A 26,366-nucleotide genomic window follows, 5' to 3' on the forward strand; every position below is an offset into this window, starting at 1 on the left:
CGTTCCAAATATGGATTCTGGCATCTTTTGACATTACAGTTGTCATACCAATAAAATCCGATTTGCAAGCTGGTTAAGTTCAATCAGGGTCAAGATGGGGTATACCGATATGGACAAAGGTACTGTTTAATTGCATGATTGGCTTCACCCCAGAGACACCACTTATGGGTTAAGGCCTTAGTCAAGCAATAATGACAAAAATGAAAATTGTTCTATTATCATTTGCAATCTTCTCATTCTGGATGTGCTCAGGTGGTTGCTTATTGACCTTTGGAAGCTATTAAGTAAATTCATCCATCCATTTGATTACTCCATGTCCTCACCATATACAACTAGTAAATTAATTTTACAAGAGGACTTTTTTGTTTATAGCTTTTAAATCTACTTCAACAACAACAAAAAAAAACGTTTAGGGAATAAGGATTGGTTATTGTTTTAATTTTTAAATAAAGTTAATTTGTTTTCTTGTACAGTATTACCAATATTAGATTTTACTAAGTGGTATTTATTCAATTCATAGAACCAACAGATTGAAAAATTAACGCAATTTACACTACTAAAATAAGAATTTATTAATTAAGTCTCCAAAATGAATCTGACAATCGATACTATTTCAAGGTCTAATTCATGTACTACTCAAATTTGGCATTTCCACTGGGACAACACTATGGTGGATCACCTGATGAGCTTGCTTTTATTTTCACCGTATGTTCCAGTTCTTCTACAATTTCTCCTTCTTCAGAGGAATGAATGCTATCACATGGTGTGGAAGATAACTCAGGATCAGAGGCACTCTTCTTTACTTCACTCCATTCTGAGGACAGATTTATGTGACTAAAACTAGGAGACTTCGCTAGTTGTTCTTGCTTCTTCCTTCTCTCCCTAACCTCAACATGCCACTGCCTCAGAATTTTAGCCAAAGTTTTGCTCTTAACTTGTGAACCCATCTGTAACAATACGATGTCAAAACATTAAACCATTTAACCGTGCATAGTGGAATGGGCTAAAAGTGGAAAACTTGAATTTCAGAATAGAGTTCACCTGTGCCACTAGTGCATAGAGGGGGAGAGTAACGTAGCTGCAGAGAATTTGAACTGCCACCCTGAGCAAAATAATAAATCTCAATGTCATCAATGATTGAAAATGTTCACCACAGCAGGATCAGCATACCAAAAAAAAATAAAAATTGAACTTCATTTAAATTGTAGGGTGTCATTACGCAATCATCACTCTTATGATTGTAAATGATTTGTGTTCGTGGTAGCAAGAATTTATTCCAAACTGTGTCTGCCAACAATATAGAAATAAGAGAATTGTGTTAAGTTCAACCCATGATGGATCAAGTTTCTGAAGTTACATTTTTAATAAAGGAAGAACATAGAAAGACACTTACTGATACCCATATAAAGAAGGCAAGCTCAAATGCATTCTGTCATGGTCAACAAGTTAAAATCTGTTAGTTTAGGCTCTATTCGAGGTAGCTGTTAGATTCAATTTTGAATTTTTTTCAAAAAACAAAAGCTGTTTTTAATTTTTAGTTTTCATTTTGGGTTTTAATGGATTTCAGTTTTAAAGATCTGTTGCCAACTCAATAACTTCAGTTAGAATAGAACTACTAGTTAATAATAAGTGATTATGTCGCGGATATCACTATCATTAGAAGGTTTACCACGAATAAAGTGTAATGTAGGAGTGTTAGCACAAATCCTGGATGGCCAAACCAGAAGAAATTGTCACTTGGACTAACTAGAGGGGTTCCTTTGGTTACATTATTGATATCCTTCATTTGAAGAGCCATCTTGTCAACTATGACTTCAAGTTTAGCTCCCAAAACTAGAACCATCTATGAATAAAAATGCAGGAAAGTTGAATTATAAGCCTTGTAGATTCATTAATGAAACAAGAAGCTGAAGCATACTTTTACTCACCAAGAGGGGAACATAGGATAACCAGAGATATGCATGCCAACCTAATAATATAGTTCACACAGAGAAAGAATAAATATTAATTCAAATGTAGAAAAACATTGGAAAAAAATGGAAACGAAAGAAGGAAACATTTTCTAACCATGTACATCCACGAGCAAAAAAATAACAACTGTGAACCACATCACTGGGCTGCCAGGGAATACACGAAAGAAGTGATTAGATGTGCACAACTCTAGCTTTTGACCATAGTGTCTGAAGTTTCAGGTAGGACTAGTGACTAGAGTGTCTTAATTGATAAAACATGCAATTTAGTAGGCAAGTAACAACCTAATGCTCACTATAATTCTGAAATCTTCCTCAAGTGACTGTTCTATGTAATTTTGGAAATCAAAGTTTCTGTTCCTGGCTGAAAAGTGAGCCTGAGAGATGCATCAAACATGTTAATGAAATGCTTAACGAAGATAATAATAACAGTAATAATCATAGACTTTTAGTCCTGTTTGTTTTAAAGTATGAAAAACAATTTCACACTTTCCAAAGAAAATATGTAGTTTAGATTAATTTAGGCACACACTCAATCAATTTCATATAAGTAAATTCTACTTAACTTTAAATTAAACTAATTCTTTGATTGGGTACTGAAATAGGAAGATGTGTACTCAACTGATATGAAGCCATGCCTCAGGGTGAGATAATCAACCTTTGCTACTGAATGGAAGAACTGTCTAAAAAAGCATTTCTGTCCAAATTTTACAGATTCATGAATAACGTTAGCCGTAAAAAACTGCCTCATTTCCATGATTTTATCAATCTTTAATGTCTCTCAAAATACGTGGCATTTTGATTTCAGTTCCCATAAAATTATTAATTTTTATTTTAGTCCTCGTATTTTTAAAAACCATTAATTTTATCTTTAGTCATTATTAAATGATAACATGACTAATCTTATCAATCTTTGTGTCGGATGTTACTTTTTTTTTTATTGTACAATTACATTAATAAGAAAGACAAAAAAAAAATAAAATTGAATATATAAAAGCTAAAATAAAAAATTAATTTTGTAAGGACAAAATTATAATGCGATATATTTTGAGATACTTAAAAATATATTTAACACTTCTATCAATCATTCATTGGAAACCAAAACAAACAACTTAATATCATGTTCTCGTTTACATTTTAGGTATCACTAATATAAAAGGAGAATTATAGAAATGGTGCAAATGAGACGAATTAAAAGTTTGTTTTAGGCAGTATTATAGAAAAAGAAAGCCTTACTATCCAAACATATAGTGGTGAACCCGTAAAAGTAGATATGTGCCGTCTTCCAAATGTTGTTTGTCTTGTGTATCTGAATCTATTAGGGTCTGATTGATAACCAGAAAAGTTAAAGGGGTCAATTTGCCAACGCAAAAGTCATAACACATACTCTATTTTGTTATTATTATCTGTAAAGAAACATGAAATCATGCCTTGCATGTCATTCACATATACATGAAATGGATCATTAATAAAAACGAAGAAAAAGACATTAATAACCAATTGATCTGATTAAATCATGAAAGACGAAACACAATACTATAATAGAAACAAATTACACAGTATTGAAGACGTCAATGAAAGTTAACATTTGTTAATTGATTGATTTGTCTTTTAAAAGTGAAATGTTATTGTAGAATTTATTTATTTTTTTATCTGATTTAATCTGGATTTTACTCAGGTATCATTTTAAAAATGCTACCAGCATTTTTAGTATTTGTTTTTTATTAATGGGTAGGATCCCATGACAGAAATTTTAAATAACTTAGGTTTATTCTTTGGATCAATATGAGATTCTATAAACAATAGTATTAAAAATATATACTGCTAACATTTTTTATGACCAATATTCAATTATGCTGTTGGAATGACTGGATCAATCAGTATCGTTATCATCACTAATTTAAGGTCAAGCCTTCACAACATCATAATAGTGGGGCTGTTTTGAAAAGCAGCGTCTCAATGGGTCAGCGCAATTATAATTTTTGGTCCATAGTTGGACTTCATTTCTGAAGTAGTTTTAACGCATCTATTACGCCACTTCATGGACATAAAATCATGAGAGAGAGAGGGAAAAAAAATCAGAAAAGGATTAAATATGAACAAATAAATAAATAAAGGAATGTTTGATAGTAAATCCATTCAACAACATATATTTGTGGTTTGTATGGAAGGGAAACTTTAGGAGGAAAGACAAATTAAGTAAAATCAGACCCCCTTTAACTCGTTTTTTTTATATATTTATGATTAGTTCAAAATATTAACATTTTTACACCGATTTATGCTAATGATGGGTGTACAATGATCATCTTCATAGTAAAATGAGATAAAAAGAATTTCAAAACTTATCTAACAAATTTTCTAGTTATAATATTTTAAAAAATTATCATTCCTAAAATACAATTATACTCTGCATATATACCTGTGAACAAATTCAAATTTGTAAAAGCCAGAGAGTTAAATCCAAGAAAGCTCAAAGATGTTATAATTTATAACAGCTTGATTATTTAAACTTTAAAAGAAATTAATACTGCTTTTGTTAACATTCAATTCACAATTCCACCAAAGCAAATTCGTGAAAACGATGTACAATTAAAACGACAAGAAACAAATACCCGCGCTCTGTTTCATTAAATGTGAGTTTCTTTTGATAAAAAGAAACTTTATTACATTAAAAACACAATATATATTCTAATAACATTCGTACATAGATTGAAGGGAAACCATTTTTAAAGAATAGCACCGCTCAAGCAGAAGTCAACTTTTTTTTTTCTTCTTTTGATATAAAAATCAATATTTATTAATCTTTTAAATCAACAATGAAGGAATTTTAATGAGTTTTATAAATTTTTTTTTCTGTTTCCCAATACACTTTCATTTGAGCAATGATAATATAATTGTACCAAAAAGTGCTTGTTGAATCTCGACAAGAAAATTATTTGTCACCTAAGTTCTAAAATAATCTGAACAGTAGAAGATTGTTCATTCACACTACAGAGTAACAATTGATTTGTCAATGAAAAATTAAACAAATCAATAAATAATTTCGGTAGGCTCATGATAAGGTAAAAAAATAAAGTATTTTGTTAACTTCAGTACTTCGAGATGAGTTTAAATATTTATAAATAAATTCTTTTTTAAAAAAAGTATATAATTATTGTATTAAAATTATAAAAATACAATAAATATTTTTCTTTCTATTTTTTTATTATTAGTTATTTATTTTCAACTTTAAAAGTTGATATTAACAAAATTCAAAAATAAATGCTAAAAAATGATTGATTAATCATTTTTGAAAATTCAGAAATTGTATGATTAACAACATAAGGAATACTAAATGTAGAATATGACAAGCAAGTTAAATTTATGCAAATGGCTTATGGTATTTTTTATATTTTTTTTTAACATACAAAAAAAATTATGATAAAGTTTTATCAATATAAACTATAAACTTTTATATAATTATAGGATCTCTTTAATTAAATAAATATTTAATTGAATCAAAAAACAAATTTACCATTGGCAACTTGATATTCAATTGTTTTAGTCTCTTCATCCCAACTTTTCCAGCGCCTCATCTGCACATTTATGATTCAAATGATGCTGGAGAATCATAGATGAATTGACTGACAAAAAATAATGGAAATACATAGATAGATATAAAAACGTAAAGATTCATGAGATATAATTTATGTTTTTATTTTAATATTTTTTTTATCAATCAGCTATCTAAAAAACTAAAGTCACAGAGTGAAAGCAACGCAGATATTTTATATTGAATTATAAAATAGTTAATATTTAGCCCCATCATTCATTTATTATAAGGGAAAAATATACATTGATTCTCTAGTACATACTACAAAAAATTATCATTTGATAACAATTCAACGTTAAATTAGCTTTCATTAGTATATATTTTTTCTGATAAAAATTTAATTTTCAATAAATATATATTAAATTTCTATTAACAATATGATATATTATACAAATAAAATATTTTATTAATATAAAATATTAATATATCCTATCAATAGACGAATATGAGTATATCATATTATTTATTTATAAAGATTTTTAAAGTCCTTGTTAATAATTTAATTTTTTATTAGATAAAACGAACTTTATGTTAGACAAAATACTTATATATTAACATTTTAGTACTAAATTATATATCATCACATTTGATCATTTTATTGATGTCTTAAATATCAAATAAATAATACACTAATGGACATTTGGATTTGTTTAACTTTTAGAGACAAATAATTTTCTTTAGTTTTATTAATAAAATTTAAAATTTTAACTATAATGTATTTTAAATATAAAATAAGTTTAATGCAAACACATGTTTTGGATAAAATATTAGTGTTGAGAATTAGAATTGACAGTTGACATAATTTTATAAACCTAAATTTTGGTTATAAATATTTTAAAATTTTTAAAATCTTACAATTTTCTCTTTAATAATTTAATGAAATATAATTAATACTATTTTTAGCACATAAAATATGTCTATTTTAACAAAATTCATGGTTTTGTAATATATTATCTAATTGAATTCGAATAATTGATGTTTTAAGAAGTTGTGATAAAATGTTTTACGTATATAAATGTTTAAAATCGAAAATTAACGGGAAGATAATTTCTTAGAAAGCCTCTTTTTTTGACATCGTAAGTCATATATAATTGTCTGGACACAGTATTTATTATTTTCTTTTTAATCTAGCTTGTGTTGACTTCACAACTTTTCTCTTATTTTTTTCAATTTAATTTTTATAGCACCCAAAAAAATTATTTATAATAACTTTCTATTAAAATTAGATATAAAAAAATTTTATATAAAAATTATAATTTTTAATAAAAGCTATTATTTATTAACTTTTTAGTATGTATCTTAAAAATATATTTAAATTTTATTAGTTGAAAGCTATTAACGTAAGACTTAAGATGAAATTCACGTTCTGTTACAAAAAAAGATTATGATTGTATATTTACCATGCAGAATTGAAGTCAAAGAACAAGCGAAAGAATGATGAGTTGTAAGAAATATAAGGGTATTTTTGTTTACTATCTATTAATATTTAACAATTTTATAATAATGGAAGGTTTGTTTTCCACAGTTTATAGATATTATAAATTAATTTATACATTTTTAAGCTTTAAGATTAATTCACACATAACTGAAACATTCTTAATCAATGTTAGTGTGTAATTGCGTATATTTTTTCCTTAATTTAAATATAAATGCAAAAATAATTTACTATATTTATATTTTAAGTAAATGGCCAGGAAATATGGGCATTAATTAGTTACTAATTGCTGAATGAGTGTGAAAACCTCCATAAAACAAACGAGACACACTCTTACCTTAGCCCTTGCCAGAGACATGGTGAGAAAACTGTACACAATTTGCATGACAGCTAGAACAAAAATGAACATGTGAAGCTGATGAATCCCCTGCTTTGATACTAAAGCAACCTTACTAGCCTGCATGCAAATCCAGGGTTACACTCCATCCTACTCAAAGTATGCAGTTTGTTTTTATAATTCTCACTATATATATATAAATTAATTGATTAAGTCCGTATAGAAGTAATAATATAAAATATGCATACATTTTTGGCACTGCAAGAATCAGAAACTGCAGTATCATTGGTAGTACTTTTACGACATGGAAGCATAGTGTCTGCAGCTTTTACTGGTACGCAGATTTCGGTAATAGCATCTTGAGTTACTGTCAACAAAAGCGACATGAATCCCAAGATCATCAACTCTGCAGCAAACTCAGAAAATGTTAATTATGCCTCTCTTTAATTAAAAATAAATGATAAACTATTAAAAAAATCTCTATTAGCTACACAACCATCTATATATATATATGTAAAATTTATAATTAACCTGATCTAAGCTTCTCAATTGCTTCAACCAAATCGCTCTTCTGATGTTTCCTCAACCACTGCAGCCACATATATATAGATAGATGGATAGGTAGGTATCAGCTAATTAACAAAGAAATCAGATTAATGTAAAGAAGCAAAGGTAAGCATAAAAAACATTAGGGTTCTGACTTTGACTATAAGATGAACGAGATGATCCAAGATGATTGAGATGGTGATAAGAACGAAACAAACAATGGCAATTGCCCATGTTGGAGTGTGTTGTAGAGAATAATAACCGGAAGTGTACCCTGCTGCCATGTTCACCTTCAAGTTATCGTTTTTGTTGTTTTGTACAGTTGAATCTATATATAGTAAAATATACGAGGGACCATGATTCTGTCTCACTCGTATATATCATTTTCCTTAGCTCCCAAGGTTGGACAAATTTTCAATGTATTCACATGCATGTACTTAATATTCATCTCTCAAGTCTTTTCATGAATATTGTCCATCTAAAATCATTCAGTGATGTATAAACATTACTCTTTTTGCCTTTTTTTCTTTTTCCTATTAGCTTTCTGAATAAGAGTTTTACACGGATGCACCTTAGGGAGACCACAACCTAAAACGTAGGTTCAAGCTCCAGTCAACAATGGAAACTAAAAGGGAACTTTCTTGTAAAGACAGAAGTCAAGAGTAAATCTTTCAAATAGCGAGGACTAATCACAATTATAGTCCAAGATGTTAATGTCATAATAATTGTTAAGAACTACCAAAAAGGCAACACCAATTACATAAGAACAAAGTTTTCCTATCGAAATATATGATAGAAATTTCCTGTGTCAAAACAATCACAATCAATAATTATGTATTTTTTTTTTCTCTCCAAATTCACTCAATTTTGAGGGCTCCTCTTTTCCTCCACGTAAAGAAAAGATTTATAAATGCCTCCAACTAAATAATTTGATAAATTTGAATTAAGATGGATAGACATATTTACGAGAATAAATTCTACCTTCTCACTGAAAAAAATGTTATGAATAGCATTTTTTATAGTCGTTTGTATAAATTTATGCTTAGCAAATTTACTGAATATTTATATTTTTTACCTTGAACATTTTTTAAGTATGGAGGTTTTTACTCTTGTAATTAAGCTAGAATCATAAACTCTGAAAATAGCACTTTATGCATGATTTCCGGCCTTAACTTCAAATCCTTTTCACCATAATTTGAAAAAGTTTTTAACAAAAGAGCAATGCTTATTTGTATTACATTAGAGACAGTCATTAAGTTAAAGAATAAAAAAAAATTGAAGAAACTTGGTGAAAATCATGCCACCTCTTTGGTTTGAAATTATTGTGCAACAGTGACGTATACATTAAAAAAGGAAAAAGTGTTCGGGGCAGTCTTAAATGATCTAATATAAAATACCGGTTCTCGTTCAGAAGTAAATAAACAAACACTCAGTTAATTATTATTATATTCAGAATGGTAAGAATATATTTTTTTAACATAATCTTCGTGAATAGATAAACTTATCTATTAAATAACGCGACTCTTTCTTTTTAATTTAATAAGTCACGTTTCCTATTGAATAAAATTCACATAAATTTATTCAGTGTATATTAAAGAAAGTATTAATGACAATCTTATTATTATTATGTTAAGTTTTATGTACCTCAGATTTGCAAGCGTCCATCCATAGGTTGTCTTGCTGATATTCCTTTAAAAGGTTAAGACAGTATCTTCCTCGGCATATCCGATTTCAAGGTCATAAGAGAGACATATGCATCATACACACAAACTTACCTTGTTCTTTCCTTCTGTAATTGCACCTTGTCTTGTACTCTTGTTATTCAGTCCTTGAGTTTTACTACTGTCATAACTCACATATAAGACCAACCAAAGTCTTGATTTTAAGTGCCCTAGTATGGATAGAGTTGTAAAAAATATTTTTCAACCTAGAATACTTTATTTATGTTGGAGATAGAAAGAGATTTTGTAATATCTTTGAGTGAAAGAAATATTATGTACCCTACTTTGAACAAAAGAGGAGAATAGTTTGTTCAAATCCTTTTTAAGTTATAAACCAAAATTTGACATATTGTAAAAAAAATCTCAATTAATTTTTTAGAAACTAAATATAAGTCAAGAGTGTGGCTGAAGTAAGATAAATATATTTATTCAATTCTCTCATTTTTATTTTTATTTTTTGCATTAGTTGTATTTCAATTAATTGCTTTATAATTCGCTACCATTGAATTCAAAGAATCGATTTACTCTCTTTCAGCTCTGTCAATTATGGCTAAAAATATCGTTCCTAAATAAAATTTAATATAATAATAATTGGTTTTAAATAAATTTTCATATAAGTAAAAAAGTATGAGTGAAAACAAAAGTTAATAATTTATTTCATAAGTCTTTTGCTTATTTCATAGAAGATAAACATGTCCAACTCTCATAAAAGTATAAAACATAGCTATGTCACTTTTCTAAAAATATACACTATCAAATAATTTATAAACTTACACCAAACTTGAAAGTGTCGTCATGTCTTTGAGTTTTTTTTTTCTTTAATAATTTTTCAAATCTTATAAAATAAGCTATCATTATTAATTCAGAAGAACATTATCACAAGACATGTCTCTCTTATTTGCAAAATCAAAACAATAAAAACTTATGCATGCTTTGTAGTTTTATTTTAGCTGATGCAGTGAAGAAAAAAATCAGATCGATCAAGAAGCAATAAATATGTTATACAAGTTTCTTCGTAGAACCAAGGGCATTTGGTCTAGTGGTATGATTCTCGCTTAGGGTGCGAGAGGTCCCGAGTTCAATTCTCGGAATGCCCCAAAACTTTTGGTACTTTCTCGACGAAGCAAACGACAGAGGTTCACATGACGTAAGCATTCTGCTTTTTACAGAATAATACATAGATGGAATAAATTAAAGATGTAATTTCCATCGTCCATGCGCATAATTAAAAAAAATATATATATATATATATATATCAGCACTTTGATTGCAGTAAGAATAAAAATGTCAACGAGAAGAATAAGAAAAACACCAACATCCATATAATACTTATCTCATCCAACTACAATTATTCAAGATTATACAACTGAAGATTTTTCTGGTAATTGTTCTTGGCGTTAGGATCGAACTGAGCACGAACATAACGTCTAACTATAATATCCATTACACACACCTCAACATTAGAACATATCTGAGGAATAGTGTATTGACTACAGTATCAGTCAGAATCATAGGTGCGACCTATATACAATTTAGGGTGGAAAAATGCATTCTTTCACTCGCAAAAAACTGTACGAGATAAAACTAATAAAATTTTGTCTCCACTTTTATGATGTTGAATCTCCTCATTTGAGGCTAAAAATGTCTCCCTGACTTGAGGGACAATGAGCTGATTATTTAATGATTTTAAAACATAAGGTGAGATAATAAAATAAGAACAAATCATTCAATTCAATTAAAATTATTTTTAATTGGATCAAATTAGTGCATGTTTAGATAAGCTTATTTAAAAATAATAATAACTTATTTATTGTGACTTTGAGAAAGAAAAAAAAACAATCATTTTATTAAAATAATCTATCTAAACGTGTATTTAGATTGAATTTAATATTATATTTAAATCAAACCATACCAAAATGTAATTTATTTTTATGATTAAATTGAATAAATCTTTTTTTTTTTTATAAAACTGTCATTATTTTAATCTGGTCTCCTTCCAAAGATTTTAACAAATTTGTGAAAACAAGACGAAGACAAGTTAGCATTTTTACAAATAAATAAACATTTTCCCATATCAAACACGAGTAGTTCAGATCCATTGAAAGGCTTCGCAGAATTGAGATCGAAGCCGAAAACAAATACATTGACATAAAGTAGTAGCATTCCTGTTACAACATCTCCGAAAGCAAGTTTGTTTCCTCCACCGTGAGGGATGTCCAAATATATATACAAAATGAGAATAATCATACTACAATAGAAGTTATTTATCCTTCGTATCCTCGGGCAAAACCGAGGATTTGCAGATTGGACATAGTTTCTTCATAGATAACCACTTTTTAATGCAGCTCACATGGTAGTCATGTCCACAAGTTTTAAGTGTCCCAACATCGTCCATGTTCTTGTACTCTTCCTGTAATTTTCAACAAAAAACGTAAGCACCTGATTAATGATATCCAAAGACATCTAAAATGTTTACTATGAAATTATGAATATAAAAATTAAAACATACCAGACAGATTACACAGCTTCCTTCGTCTTGACTTTGCTCAGATGAACAATATATTGTTTCAGTCAAACACTTGGAAAGCAAGTCCTCAGACAATCCTGTGTTTACAAAGCCAATCCTCTCTCCAAGTGCTAGTAGTTCCTGGTCAAACAAATCATAAAAAATAATTAAATTAGTACATGGTACTAATTGTAACACAAGAAACAGTAATAAATTAATAATCACCTCATAACTCATGTTATCTATGTCCATCCTCATGTCTCGGTGCTGATCAAGCATATTCCTGGAACCATACAGTGATGCGCGCTCAACAACCATGAAACCCTGAAAGTTGACAAAAAGTACAAACCAAAAAAATTAAACCAGTCTGCCAGTGGTAGTAACAACAGAAAGAACAATTTTGCTGCCCTATGAACACCAACTAGTTCAAGGGAATATATGAAGTAATTTGCTTCAAGTTTGCAAATAAGCCATCCCTGTTTAAGGTTTACTATGGTGCACAGGAAAAAAACATGAAAAAAAGTGTTCCAAATTCCAAACATACACATCCTTCCATTAATACTGATATTCAAAAATAGAGTTCCCCGAGATAATGACAGATACCTCAGAGGAAAATCGATCATGGAGACCACCCTCCTCAGCCAAAGAACGATATCTTTCACTGGAAATTCTTGACCTCCCATTTCTATCACCATTACGCCAGCCAATGGTGCTCAATGGCCTTGGATGTCTAGAAGAGTAGCTTTCAGCTACCATAGGCAATCCATCATCCAAAGATGTCACATGTCCCAAGCGCAAGCTTGAAGAAGCTCTAAAAGCTGGAGTAGATCTCTGAGAATAGTTGCTTCGAATTCCTCTAGTAGTCTGAGTCTGATTATTATGAAAACATTGAGGAGCTGTAGGATTTCTGCTTGTACCAAATTCATGATGGAAACCCCCAACATCTACAGAAGCATTACTAGCAGCAGCACCACTTCCGACAAGGAAATGATTTGTCTCAAGACCAAAAGCATTTGTATCTGCATTTTAAGTCAGATGTTTTAGATATAAATGCCAGGAGTGTATGTTTTGATACTAACATTTATTAACTGAAAACTAACCTGACAATAACACCCGTCCATTAGCAGGAGATATGTTCATTTGGTTCCAATCCCTTGTCAAAGTGGCAGAAGTCTGACCTGAAAGGTCCACCATGCTAGAATGGTCAACTGGTGGTGGGACAGAAGGGTAGTTGTGTGAATGATTGCCTGATAAATGGGTTCTAGCCAGGTTGGATTCCAAATCAAGTGAAGAACGGCTCCTCACATTCCTGAGTGAACCCTCACCCTTTATTGAAAGGCCAGAACCTCTGAATGTGGGGGTCATAGTAAAATGATCCCAGGGCATATATTGAGAATCAATGTTTGGCTTCTCCTGCCTTAATTCTGAAGGCATAGGATGATCAGTTGAACTCCCAGCATTAAAGTATCTACTTGTACTACCTCTCTCAAAGACTGAAGGAATTCCAGGGCTCTTGCGCTTTTGAGGCCCTCGTCCGCTTCCCATTGTAAGATCAATAAAACCACCATCAACATGAAATGTTTGTCTGTCATAATTGGAAGGAGGAGGCTGGTTTACATGATTTTCAGACACTGCAAAGAAGGCTCCAGCACTAGATGAATGCATAAAATGATCACTGGAAGTGCCTGATGCATCTGGTTGATGAGGGGCTACATCAATGTTGAGACTTGAGGATGCATATCCATTTGATCTTGTGGAAGAGTTCCAATGTGAGGGGAACGAATTGCTATCTATAGACATATTTTCTGCAGGATAAATAAAAGAACCATTCTCAGAAGTGCTAGTCCTACCTGCAATAGAAATCCGTCTAATATAAGTAACATGGTGCTGCTGCAATCTTTGAAGTTACTTACATGTTTTTTGAAGGGAAAAAAAAGCCTAAAGCACCAAAATACAAATGGAAGTGAGGCATGTATATTTAAGATTACCAAGGTGCACATAATGTTGATCGGTATGCATATGATTCCAATTCTGGTCAGGCTCACCCTCAAATAATGGAGATGCGTTATATAAGTGCCTATGCCCCATAAATGTCACTTGCAATCTATGGGTTTCAAAATAGATAGAATAGTTGAGTCAGATCGGCAAATAACTTACAACCTGCAAAGTGAAAGAGCATCTTTAGAAATTCAATATTAAGATTAATAATTAACAACCAAGGAAAGCTGCTTCCAAGCCACAACAATGATTGTAAGAGACCAAAGGTCAACTGTGATTGCAGCATATGCAATAACATTAAAACAAAAATAAACATGCATATTGCTCATACAAATCTCTTCAAAATAAATATGTAAAAGAAAATCACAACGCATAACCTAAACACTGGCATAGATGCTAAATTCAAACCAAACACTTCCACAACAACACAAATATTGCATGTAGGATCTTGAGCAAGTAGCAAATATTTAGAGTCAACCACATTTGACAAAGAATCTAATTATTAGTGTTTGGATAAGAATTTGCAAATTTGATTTTGGTCAGAATTGAGTTGAGTAACATGATTAACATTTAGATACTTTTATCTATAAGTGATTTTGACAAAATGAATGTTATTAGGATTATATAAATCAAAATTCAGAATTGAGTTTTCTTTAATGCCAAAGCAACAAAATGTTGCTTAAGCATTTAAGGATTCAATACCACAATCAAAACCCAAATTCATTTTGTATGATGTGCCAAGCATTATTGCACCGTGATTGAGGCCATTTTTTTTAATGCAAATCAAGTTTAGGGTGTTTGTGTGTGTGTGGGGGGGGGGAAGGGATAGGAATATTAGAGATATGCATACAGAAATGTGAAAGTGTGTGGGGTCAGAAGTCACAAATCCCGTAGGATATTTTTTACGTAAAATTTAATAGTTCTCATTATCATGAATTCCAGGTAGGATGTCAAGGGCAACACAACATGGGTAGGAAGAGAAACTACTGACCAGCACAGCAGGGGGTCAATGCCTAGAAAATAGAGATGATGTAAGATGTGTGCGATCAGAATAAGTCTTTCCAGGACACCCCTTGTATTAGAAAAAGAGACTACTACAATTGCATCTAGCCAGACTTTTCTTTTTCACTTACAGCATATGCAATAATACAGCCACGAGCCACCATTGCTACTTCCACATCATTAAAACAAATTCCATAGATTTCTCAGATATTATTCATCAGATTTCACCATTTTCCATTCAATACCATCTAGGCCTAAACAATGATCCCCAGCTGGACTATTTAATTTCATTGAGTAGTACGTAAATAACTAGCTTATATAAGCTTATTCAATATCAAGATTCAAGATGATGTTTTTAATCAGCAAAGAGGACAAAGCTCTATGCTCCCAATCCAACGATACTGCCAAAAATTGCATGAAAGATTATGGTTATAAGCTTGACGAGTTAAAATGCCATCAATAGGCATGCATGAAAATTGAAGCATAAATAATGGCCACATACAACAATTTGACCAATGAGGATAATCACCACTAGCAATTATTTCAGGAGGGAAGGAATTCACAATCTAAGGAACTAGCCCATGAACACTAAATACTTGCCACTCATGGTATCCTTAACCATAATAAATTACCAATAGCCCCAAATAAGTCCACTCACTTGAAGCCATTTACTCACGCCTCTATCCACTGATACAGAAAGAGCACCTTCTAGTCTGAGGCAAGAAAACAAAGAGGACTCAAAAAGTGAACACATGGAAGAAAAAAATGACATCGATGAGATTTAAAGTAGATAATGGATCCTCACTCTAGCTTATCATGAATGGTAGCAAGAGTTAGGATTGATTTAATAAAAAGAGGAAGGATTGGAAAATAGGATGACTAACGCATCAGATATTACCTGGCCAAGGTTTAGCAAGTATTAGAAGGGGTTAGCATTTTCTAATCTTTTCCTGCACTTAAAAATCATAATCAACTATGCACAGGCATCAAGTATATAGGGGGTTAAACAGCTCTCCTATCTGTGCCCTCTAATCAGCAATCAGTAATCATGACAAGACCAAAGAAACATAAAATTTTTTTAAGTAAATCCTATGAACCAGCAATAGTGAAACAAACACAAAAAATTTCCCCCCACAACTTTTGGAGGGAAAAAAAATACAAAGCACTGATATAGTGAAATTTGCTTCAAGAACAAAACCAAAATGTTTTACTTTGAGAGGGAGAGAGAGAAAAGGAGAGAGAGAGAGATGTGTGTACCTATTACCTTAGGTAAAAAAGGTAGAGGAATGGATTGATGAAAGCTGATAGAACAGAGTCTGAAAAAAACTGTTTACTACTACTAGACAGAATTTTTACAAGAAAAATAATAGAAGAGAATATTATATTGTATATTGAATATTACATTAGATAGAAAAATATAAAATCATTATCGTATAAGCAGAAATTCAAAAAACCTAGCTTCTGCAGGCAAAGGAAAGAAGGCTTCACACAATTCGTTACCTTTAATATACCATGATAAATTGAATAAACTTGTTTAAAAAGTGCTTGGGCTACTGAATATCAGCTTGCATATTTTAAAATTTATAATTTTGATTATATGCCAGTGTCCATCATCTTTAGTTATGCTTAATTTTAACCCAAAAATAGCTTTTCAGCTAAAAGCTCTGTCTGGGGCATTTTGATTATAAGCAATTTTTAATGCAAAATAAGCTGATCCAAACACACTAACAAAAATGATAAAAACTCAACAGTGAAGTATTATTAAACCATTGATAATTAAAAACAGTAAATGAAATCCGAATTAAACTTTTAACTTTAGTTTTAGATTTCTCTACAATCCAAATATAAAATGAAATCCGAACAGCTAAACAGACAATCAATAACTACGCTTTCAAAGGGTTTGGTGTTCAATAATTTTGTATATAATATTTTATTTCTATCAAACACATTCCTATCTACGTTCATCTTTCAAGCTATAATCAAGTGGTATATTGGCTTTACATAAAAAGATGGAAATTTCCAAATAAGTACAATTGTTTGTCCTGTTAAGACTGTCCATTGGCACCAGTAAGGCAAGACAAATAAAGATTATGATTGTGGGCTTGAACATGGAAGTAATATATTTTCTATCCCCCATAAATGGTAAAGCAAAAGGAAGAGTTTCCCTGCAATCTGGTTAGACAATCAACACCATGACACTAGTTTCATTTCATTCCTCAACATTCAAGTGAAGATTATGTAACCAACTCAGGCTTATCAAACACCTTCAGAGTCAACGAACAATGATCCAGCACTACACCGATCCCAACCATGAATTGTTGCAATATTGAAGAAACCAACAGTTTGCAGAACCAGAAGCTGTACCAACATAAAGGGCAGCTGATGTCATTTAAGAGTGGATGCATGACATTATAGCAGACTCCTCCATCTATGGTATGCACTAATGGTTCAAAATTGCAGTCTGCATAGTGCATATTAATGTGTTGTGAATGCTCTTTGAAAAGTGTGCTTCTAAACTCATTATACCAGCCCCCCCTAAACAGCATAAACTCCATAGCAGATTCCATACTAAGAGAACAAGCATTTGACAAGCTATGGGACAGATTGTACTGAGGTTTACCAACATCCAAATCATAGCACCTCAAAACAGCAATTAGAACAATAACAATGGTATTTTAAAAGTTCCATGACCCCCCCCCTCCCCCTATGCTTCCTGTAACAGCCCACTCCAATATCTTGCATCACTAAACATCGGATGTGACAAATCTATTGCCACAACATCCTCAAAACAAATGCTAGGCCATTTCACATCAAACAACCATCCAATTCCAGAAGATGGATGACCATGATCTAAAAGACACATTCCAGCTGAACAAGGCTCATACAACTCTTCAAGTTAACCAAGATTTTTGGTACAATATACTCTCTTCTTCCTACATGAATATTGGCTTATAACACTCCATAACTGCAGCATATCATGCTAATAAATACCGAGGAAACTGAACATGCCAAAGTCATGACTCATCGGTTCTATAGTCACCCCATTAATTCAAGATTGAGAAGGACCTACGATACCATCTGCAATTCAGACAATGTAATGGAATAGACCAAGTGAAGAAGAATTCACCCACTTCCATAACCTGCACAATGCAAATGCGAAGGCAAAACCAGTTTTTGCCAATAATAATAATAACAAATTTTTAAAGTATAAACCCACAGGTATAGAGGGTAATAAACCTTTCTGAAAAGATCTGTGAAGAGTAAGTTATTACTAAGAAAAGGTGAGGAAGAGAGGGAACGAAGGAGAATTTCCAATGAAAGCACATCTCACCAGCACATGTAGAGGTAATCATGTACAATACATCAACAGCAGCAAGAAACCTGCATAATAAAAACCCATCTAAACCTAATTGATTCTAATAAAAACCAGACCAACATATCAGTCAAAGCTTCCAATATTCAAAACTATAATTCTTGATAGACAATTAGTACTCAGCACATGTTAGTTTAGCTGCAAAAGGAAAATACCACAATTTAAATAATAAACTATAAAGATAAAACCAATATGCTGGAAGAGAGGAACTGCACCCCATATGACATACATATAAAGACAACCAAATATGAGAGGAACACAGTGAAAAAGATTTTCCCTTTCTTACATAAGAAAAGGGAAGAAATGCTCACTAAGAGACAGGATATGAACTGCATACTGTAGTATGAACAAATAGCAGTAATCCATTGTTTTTTCCCTTCTTCTACAAAGAGATATTAAGTGAGAAAGCTTTCTGCCATTTATATCCATCATGCAACATAAGCAGATGAAAATGGGTTATTTAGTACTTCGAATCGGACCTAAATAATTGAATGCAGTTGCACACGAAGGCATCAACGATGAAAGAATATACTACCAGATAAGATTCCTTTAGGAAAAAGCACAAAACAAACCAAAAAAAGACGACTACGAGAAACAGTCAAACAGAACTAAGGGCTTATGAAGGGTTAAGACTTACGACTTTCTAAAGCAAAGAACCATGAATTGATACACTTACAAAACAACAATTATGCCAGCAAAATCAGCCGATAAACAATTTTATTTCATTTTATTTTCATATATAATAAGTGGAAATATCAATGCTAAGATGAAACATAAATGGATTAACACTGTTTTCTACCATTCTCACCAGACACTTGATATGTTTCTATCACACAAGCCGAGGAACACGAAACACAAGCAAATCCAGAAAAAAAAAAAAAACTAATCAAAATTTAGAAAGAAAAAAAATAAAAAATCTAAGCTAACAAACTATATAATTTCCGAAAGGAAATCCAAAACTCACAACCAAACAATCAGAGGATCAGCGACATCGTCAGAGACAAGCGCGTGGAAAGGACAACACGCGCTCTTCTCCGACCCAAAAAAAAAAACTAAAAAACCAGCGTGAAGATCCCGATGACGCATCAGAAACAAATCAACAACAAAAAGGAAAAAAGATCAGAAGAAAAGGCGAAACTGACGAAGCGAGCTCATACCAAAAAAACAGAGAGAGAAAGCGTGTGATCGTGGACGAATTATTATGCTGATAGAAGCAGGAAAATTAAAAAACGATAGAATAAAGAATAGATAGAAGGGAATCAAGCAGATAAACGTGCCTTAGGAATCGGTGAGAACCCAACGCCGGTTGAGTAACGATCTCAAATACGCAAGATGAGAGAGATAGAGAGAGTTGCAGAAGAGAAAAGAGAGAGAAGAAGAAGAAGGAGACAATGAAATAAAGCAGTTGTTCGATGTAATAAGAAACAAGAGGAGGAGAAATTCCCCTTCCTCTCCACTGCCACATTCTTACCGGTTACCGATACAATCCGTATACCCTTATTAATTCCTTTTTATTGATGCTAAAAATTAGTTTAGTGTTTTAATTAATTGTCAATTGTGATAATCATAATTAATGCTTCGAAAGGATTTAATTATATTTTGTATATTTTATTTTAACGACGATGGAATATGGATACGGTTTTTTGGTGGTCGCTACGTTGCGCCAAAATGCATAACATATGCTTCGCGCCCCGGCCGCGACAGTTTTAGAGGTTCATAGACGCGTGTTGACTAACACCCCAACTTTAAACACACTTTATACTCGTAATTCGTATAACTCATCGCTACGTGTAGCACGAGGCCACGTGTTATTTGGATAGTTAAGAATTTAAATAAAATTTTAAAATAGCATTACTAAATAATTATAAAGTCGGTTATTTTCTAAAAAAAATATAAAAATGCTTTTTTTTCTATTAAAAATGATTTTTTTATATAATAAATTATAAAATTTACTTTTATGAAATAAAAAATTAAGAAATAAGATCCGATGACAATTAAGTTTAAAAATTATTTTATAGTGACGTAAAAATATGGAATAATAAATTTTATTTTCAATAATTTAAATTGATCATAATAAAATTTTAAAAAATAATTTTTTTTTAAGGAGGAAGTTTGAGTTAATCAAATCATTCTCTGAGAAAAAAATATCAATTACTACTGAATATATAAATTAAAAAACTGCAAAAAAAAAAATTAAAGATTGAGTTTAGATGTGAAATAATATTTAAGTAATTGTGAAGTTTCTTACTTCATGTTTTTAATTGTCAAGAAAGTATAAAATATTAACCCCAGTCAAAGTCTTAACATTACCTTAATTATTATCAGATGAATTAGTATAACTATTTTTTATTTACTTTTTTCTATTTATCTCTAATTTTTCAAAATAGAAATATGATTTCTTTGTTTTAAAGAGTTCTCGTTATTTTTATCCAAGTATTTATCAAAGTTGCGTTTGGTTTTTCCATAAATTAATGAAAATTTATAGTTTTGAAATAGAATTGTTTAATTAAATTAACTAAAATATATTAAATGACGTAAAAATTATGTAATATTATACTAATACAATATTATAATTAAAAAAAGAGAGATTTATAATTTATACTTAACCGGTATAAGCTATAAATTAAATGTTTATTCAACAAATTTTAAAAGTATAATTTGTTTTTATTATGATGACTCCAATAATTTATTTTTACATTTAACAAATATAGACTGGCTATAAATTTATGTTACCAATTACAGTCAAAATTTTGGTAAAGTTAATTCAACAAATATGTATTAATAATTTAAGAATTTTTTAAAAATCAAACTCATATGAAAAGTAATTATCCAATACACACTAATAGATTGTTTTTTTAAGGACTGTATATATGCATCAAATTGTTTATTTATGGGAACCCTGTGTCTCTTAACTTGAATATAAACTTCATTTTGCAATCACATAATTTTATTTTTATACTAAATATTTTCAATATTCAACATATTTATCACAAACTATTAATTAGAAAAGACCCATGAATGATTCAACTTTATCAATATCGATTGTTTCCACGTAAGATGACTTCTTGATAATTTTTATTCACATTTATTAGTGTAATTAGTAGCTAGGATTATTTGTTAAAAAGACTATATAGTATAAATTTTGTATAAAGTTTGAGTAACTTTTTTCTATAAGTTAATTTTAAGAACAAATTGTATTAATGAGTTAACTTTTAAAAAAAAACTGTTGCATAATTGAATTATATCAACATAGACTATGTCCTTATAAAATGACTTGTTGAAAAATCTCATGTGCATTTATTAGTGTTAGTAGCTAGGATAATTTTAAAAATTTATATAATCATGATATTTTTTATAAGGTTTGAGTAATATTTTTATGAATGAGTTGAATTGAATTTTGTTAAAACGATATCAAAGCTTTTTAATTTGAATATTAGACTATTTATAAATATTTAATTTTGCAAATTTTATATATCAAATGTTCAATCCCAAGCATGGAATGTGTTTAAATATTTCATATTGGTTAAATATATGATTAAATTGTTTTTTTATTAAACTTCAACAACTCTTCTTTTTATGTTAATTTTTAGGAATGAGTTTAAATTGAATTTTTAATATAATTTTTTTAGGAGTTGTTTAGAAAGATAGGATTTTGAAGGAAAGAGGAAAAGGTTAAATTATTTACTTTAAATAAATAATTTTTAAAAAATATAAATATAAATTAATATATTAATATAAATTTATTATATTAATCATATATTTATCATCATAAATAATATATAATTTTTTAATTTAAAATTGAAAGATATGTTTCTCCCTTCCTTTCCCTCAAAGGATTATCTCTTAAACACTACAAAATATAGTTATATATAAAATAGATATAGACCTAAAATAAAACTAATGGAGAAAAATTTATATTTGCCAAAATTCGGATACAATTTTTCTAGAAATGAACAGTTTTTATTTGAGTTAATCTAAAACATTACTAGATTAAATTAAACTAATAATAATTAGAAGTAGCGAACATTTATGCACGAGAGTGGCAAAAATGATCAGCAATATTAGTGAAGTTGAAAATTTTATGAACTTCGATCGTACAGAAAAATAAAAAGACTTGAAGTTTCAGTATTTGAAAGAAAAACTAGTCTTACATGCGTGGAAGAAGATTTACAAGTAACATAAAGAGGATTATAAATTTAATTGTTCCTAAACTTTTCAATATATACACACTTGAAAGTCATGAACGGAGGTAGACCGTTGGGATTTTGTTCTTAATAATTGATCGAAAACCATTTAGATTTTAATTGGTAAATTATTCATTCAATTACGCTATTAGGAACATACACTAACGCACAGAATGAATACGAGTTAATCTCAAATACATACACTTGTAAGAGTTAATCAGCAATTTCAATAAGATTGCAAACAATTGTCCACTGAGTTTTGTGTTTATCCTTTTACTTTTGATAGCATTCCATGTGAGACTCATCAGGACAATAACTACAGACAACGAATTTTATCAATATAGCCTGCAGTAACCTGTAACACTGAATCCGTCCATGCAAGCTTCCTTGTTCCAAAAGAAACGTGAGGACTTAAATTTTGACACGTATTATAATGATTTGTTATTAACGCTAATTATATACACTGCGTCAAAATTCATATACTTCTTTAATAACATCACATTATATACTTGAATAATAATATAAAACTGTTTACATATACTAATAATCTAGACTTAAACTGAATTAGTCAGATATTCATTACAACATTTTTTTTGTCAACACGTGGTCCTCGTGTTGAATATCCCCATGCATAATATGTTTCTTCGGAATTATATTTGGTTGATGTTTAACAAAGGCCTTGTTAATACAATTGATGGCTACGAGTGGAGGTTTATTCTTGCGGGTTTTAATTTAGTGACTCTGTCAACGTTCATAATATATAATCGACATGGCATGTATGTCGACACAATGCTTTATCTCTTATTCAAGATTTTCAAAGCATGTAACTCAATAAAGTGAAATCCTCTCTCTGTTTTTATTATTAAAGGGAAAAACTGAGGAAGAAAGGTAGAATGGTGATAAATGTAATGTACAATGCATTGGGAGGAAAAGACGAATAAAAAAAGGGGCATGTGTGTGGACAGTGGACCTAACTCACAAAGAACAATCCAACGACGAGAGCATATGCAATGGGTCAGGCTTGGCTAATGTCTCAATTGACAGCATTAATTCACCAAGTCCCCACTCACTTTTCCACTTGCGAATTTGCAATGTCACCGGTGGTACACCAAATTAGGTGATCAAACAAAGAGGAGGATGACATATTTGACCATATAGTTTCAACCCAGCATCTCAAATTAACATAAGATGCATGCTTCACTTCTTTTGGTCCACTGATAAATGAATAAATAAATAGATGCACTATTGTTATGTTGGCCTTCGATCTTCTTTAATTTGTATTTATCAGTGGCTAGTGTTTTTCATTGGCTCGATTCCCCAACTCTTTTTAACATCCACTAGAGTCTCAGAGTATCGGAACCGTGCTTAGTACGGCAAGTTTAACCCAACCACTAAGCCCTTGTTTGGTTTAATTATGAGTTTTAAGTTCTAAAATTTCAAAATTATAACTAGCTTATAATTTGAATACCAGACTTTAAGAAACTGTTTTAATTTTAGAAAAAAAAATGTTTTTAAAATAAAATCATCATCTTATCTTCGTTTTTTTGTTTTTTAAATTTTGAATAAGAAACAGAAAAGAACAACAAAAACAATGGGGGTGAGCTTCTCAAAACCCAAGAGTTGGGCATGGGATGAATTGGCTGTAAGGAAAGCTGGGCAGCCCATAAGTATAAGCTTTTAAGGTAGGTGTTATCCTTTCTTCCTATTACAAGGATCGAATGTCCCATGTTTGAGGTAGGAGTGACAAGGATTCGGAATTTTTATCGTGTGAAAAATAATAAATATTGGGATTAGAGCACTTGGAATAAATATTAAACTAATTGAATTATAATATTATTTAATATATATCAATACAAGTTAAAAACTTTACGGGCCAGCGCTCCCAAAACCTTCCACGTATATTTGTCCTTAGAAAAAATTACTTACTGGATGGTCGAAAGTCAACACAGATTTGTTTTATAATCTTAAATTTGAGTTTCAATAAATATAATTGAATTGAATAATTATAATCATTTAGAGTTCAGATAAATTGTATAGAATTAAAAATTTTATTTACCACTAATATAATCATTGAGAATCATATCACATATTCAATTGAATCTCTTTTGTATTGAAAGCTAAAGGAAATAATTTTAGAATATGAAATCATTTTGGTGTTTTTTTTTATTTATATCCTTTAAACATAAAAATTTGAACAATGATGTATTAAAATTTTGTATTAATCTTAACTTTTTTATGTTTCTTTTAATTAAAAGTTTCGAAGGTATTAAATTGTACAAAAATATTATATATATATATATATATATATATATATTTAAATGTATGCATTGTTTATTAAATAATATTAACAATATTTGTGATACTACTAAACGAAGTTTATCGAAACTTGTTTAATTCTATTTGAGATTATTAGTATTGTAGGATAAATTAAATAAATTAGTCAAATAAAAAGATTGTTTAAATCACTTAAATATAACATTTCGACTAATAAATCTGTAGCTCAAAACTGTAAAGAATAAAATTAAAATCAATAAATTATATTGTACTAGACTTTATAAATAAACTGGCTTAATTAAAAAAAATTATTATTAAGAATTTATGATTGCTTTTACTTGATCCTTTACTTTAATTTTTAAAAAATAAGCCTTTTTTAAGAAATTTTTATTTATTAAATGGTTTTTTTATTTTTTAGTCCCTTTTAATTTTATGAATTTTTTTATTTAATTTATTCACATATCACAATTTTTTTGTTTGGTCTTTGAAAATAAAAAACTAAATAAAATATTTCATAATATATATATATATATTTTTTATTTCAACTAAGAGAAGTTTATTATTACAAAAAATAAAAAATAATAATAATAATTATTAGATCAAATAAAGAGTTTATATTTAATGTTGTTACTTTATTATCCATTTTTTTCTCTTACTAATTAATTTTTTTCTCTCACCTTTCACTTCTCATGTCTTATATTAGTTTATATATATATATATATATATAAAATAATGTTCTACTTCATTTTTCAATCCCTTTCATAAATAGTATTTGTTGGACCTTCGTGTTGACGTGGTTTTTATGGCAGAACAAGAACAGATTGGTGAAAGGTTCATCGTGACCCTGTTGGTTGTGGACTCGCTCTAACCTTAACTACATTGAAGAAACAAAGTAATTGCTGCACCCCATGAAAGAAGGAACGGGTCCCTCCACCCCAGTAATGTTGTCAAGGTGCACATTACTTAGTTTGATGAATCTCTTTTTTCTTGATCATCATCGTAAAGGAGATGGGGTGATTGCTTTGACTCGTTATTTAATTGGATGCGTTTCTTGTTGGAAAACCGTTCTCGTGCTACTTGTTAATGGCTACTTACGCCACCTGTTTTGGTCTTCAAATGACTTTGATGTTTAGATTTTAGATGGTGACACTCACGATTCAGAGTGTTTGCTAACAATTACTTGCAAACTTCAATTCTGGTGCTAATTTGGTTAATTCTCGTATTATGTCTGTAGACTGCACGTTAATGACCCTCTTATTCTCTAGTTATTTCCTTCTTTTTTTGTTCAGTGCTTTTGCTTGACGGGCACTACATTTCTTTATGGCTTTTCATTATTTGCATATATTTTCTCAATAATTATTATAAAAAAAATATGTTTAACAATTGAAGATGTAACGATTGAATGCTAGATTTCCTAAGAGACAGGGT

The 26,366-nt window shown here is 30.0% G+C and overlaps 2 protein-coding genes and 1 non-coding gene across 15 annotated transcripts; 1 reads left to right on the forward strand and 2 right to left on the reverse strand.

The window, feature by feature from the left end:
* Positions 1 to 560: 560 nt before the first annotated feature.
* LOC113863053 (MLO-like protein 3) lies at positions 561 to 8,337 on the reverse strand. The gene is made up of 15 exons (XM_027496440.1): positions 8,036 to 8,337; positions 7,866 to 7,923; positions 7,583 to 7,740; positions 7,335 to 7,454; positions 5,485 to 5,545; positions 3,207 to 3,295; positions 2,593 to 2,667; positions 2,256 to 2,347; positions 2,068 to 2,117; positions 1,929 to 1,969; positions 1,670 to 1,843; positions 1,394 to 1,429; positions 1,220 to 1,287; positions 1,042 to 1,102; positions 561 to 947 (listed from the first exon to the last, which is right to left on the reverse strand). Exons 1-15 carry the CDS (start codon positions 8,162 to 8,164, stop codon positions 666 to 668), a joined length of 1,494 nt encoding a protein of 497 aa, XP_027352241.1. The 5' UTR covers positions 8,165 to 8,337; the 3' UTR covers positions 561 to 665.
* A 2,289-nt stretch (positions 8,338 to 10,626) lies between these two features.
* Positions 10,627 to 10,698, forward strand: TRNAP-AGG. Its single transcript has one exon. It is a non-coding gene; the product is annotated as a tRNA-Pro (tRNA).
* A 953-nt stretch (positions 10,699 to 11,651) lies between these two features.
* On the reverse strand, positions 11,652 to 19,964 carry LOC113860916 (probable E3 ubiquitin-protein ligase HIP1). Of its 13 annotated transcripts, XM_027493479.1 has the most exons (10): positions 19,758 to 19,911; positions 18,439 to 18,488; positions 15,766 to 15,820; positions 15,097 to 15,508; positions 14,096 to 14,267; positions 13,208 to 13,957; positions 12,711 to 13,126; positions 12,333 to 12,431; positions 12,111 to 12,248; positions 11,652 to 12,011 (listed from the first exon to the last, which is right to left on the reverse strand). In XM_027493479.1, the coding sequence occupies exons 5-10, from the start codon at positions 14,193 to 14,195 to the stop codon at positions 11,862 to 11,864; spliced, it is 1,653 nt and encodes a 550-aa protein (XP_027349280.1). In that variant the 5' UTR covers positions 14,196 to 14,267; positions 15,097 to 15,508; positions 15,766 to 15,820; positions 18,439 to 18,488; positions 19,758 to 19,911; the 3' UTR covers positions 11,652 to 11,861. The 13 variants fall into 13 exon arrangements, with proteins under 13 accessions (XP_027349280.1, XP_027349274.1, XP_027349283.1 ...); XM_027493473.1 differs by lacking the exon at positions 15,097 to 15,508; XM_027493482.1 differs by lacking the exon at positions 15,097 to 15,508 and having other exon boundaries at positions 13,208 to 13,912; positions 19,758 to 19,891.
* Positions 19,965 to 26,366: the final 6,402 nt, after the last annotated feature.

Source organism: Abrus precatorius, unplaced genomic scaffold, assembly GCF_003935025.1.
Source record: "Abrus precatorius isolate BTA unplaced genomic scaffold, Abrus_2018 Scaffold3, whole genome shotgun sequence".
Taxonomy (NCBI): domain Eukaryota; kingdom Viridiplantae; phylum Streptophyta; class Magnoliopsida; order Fabales; family Fabaceae; genus Abrus; species Abrus precatorius.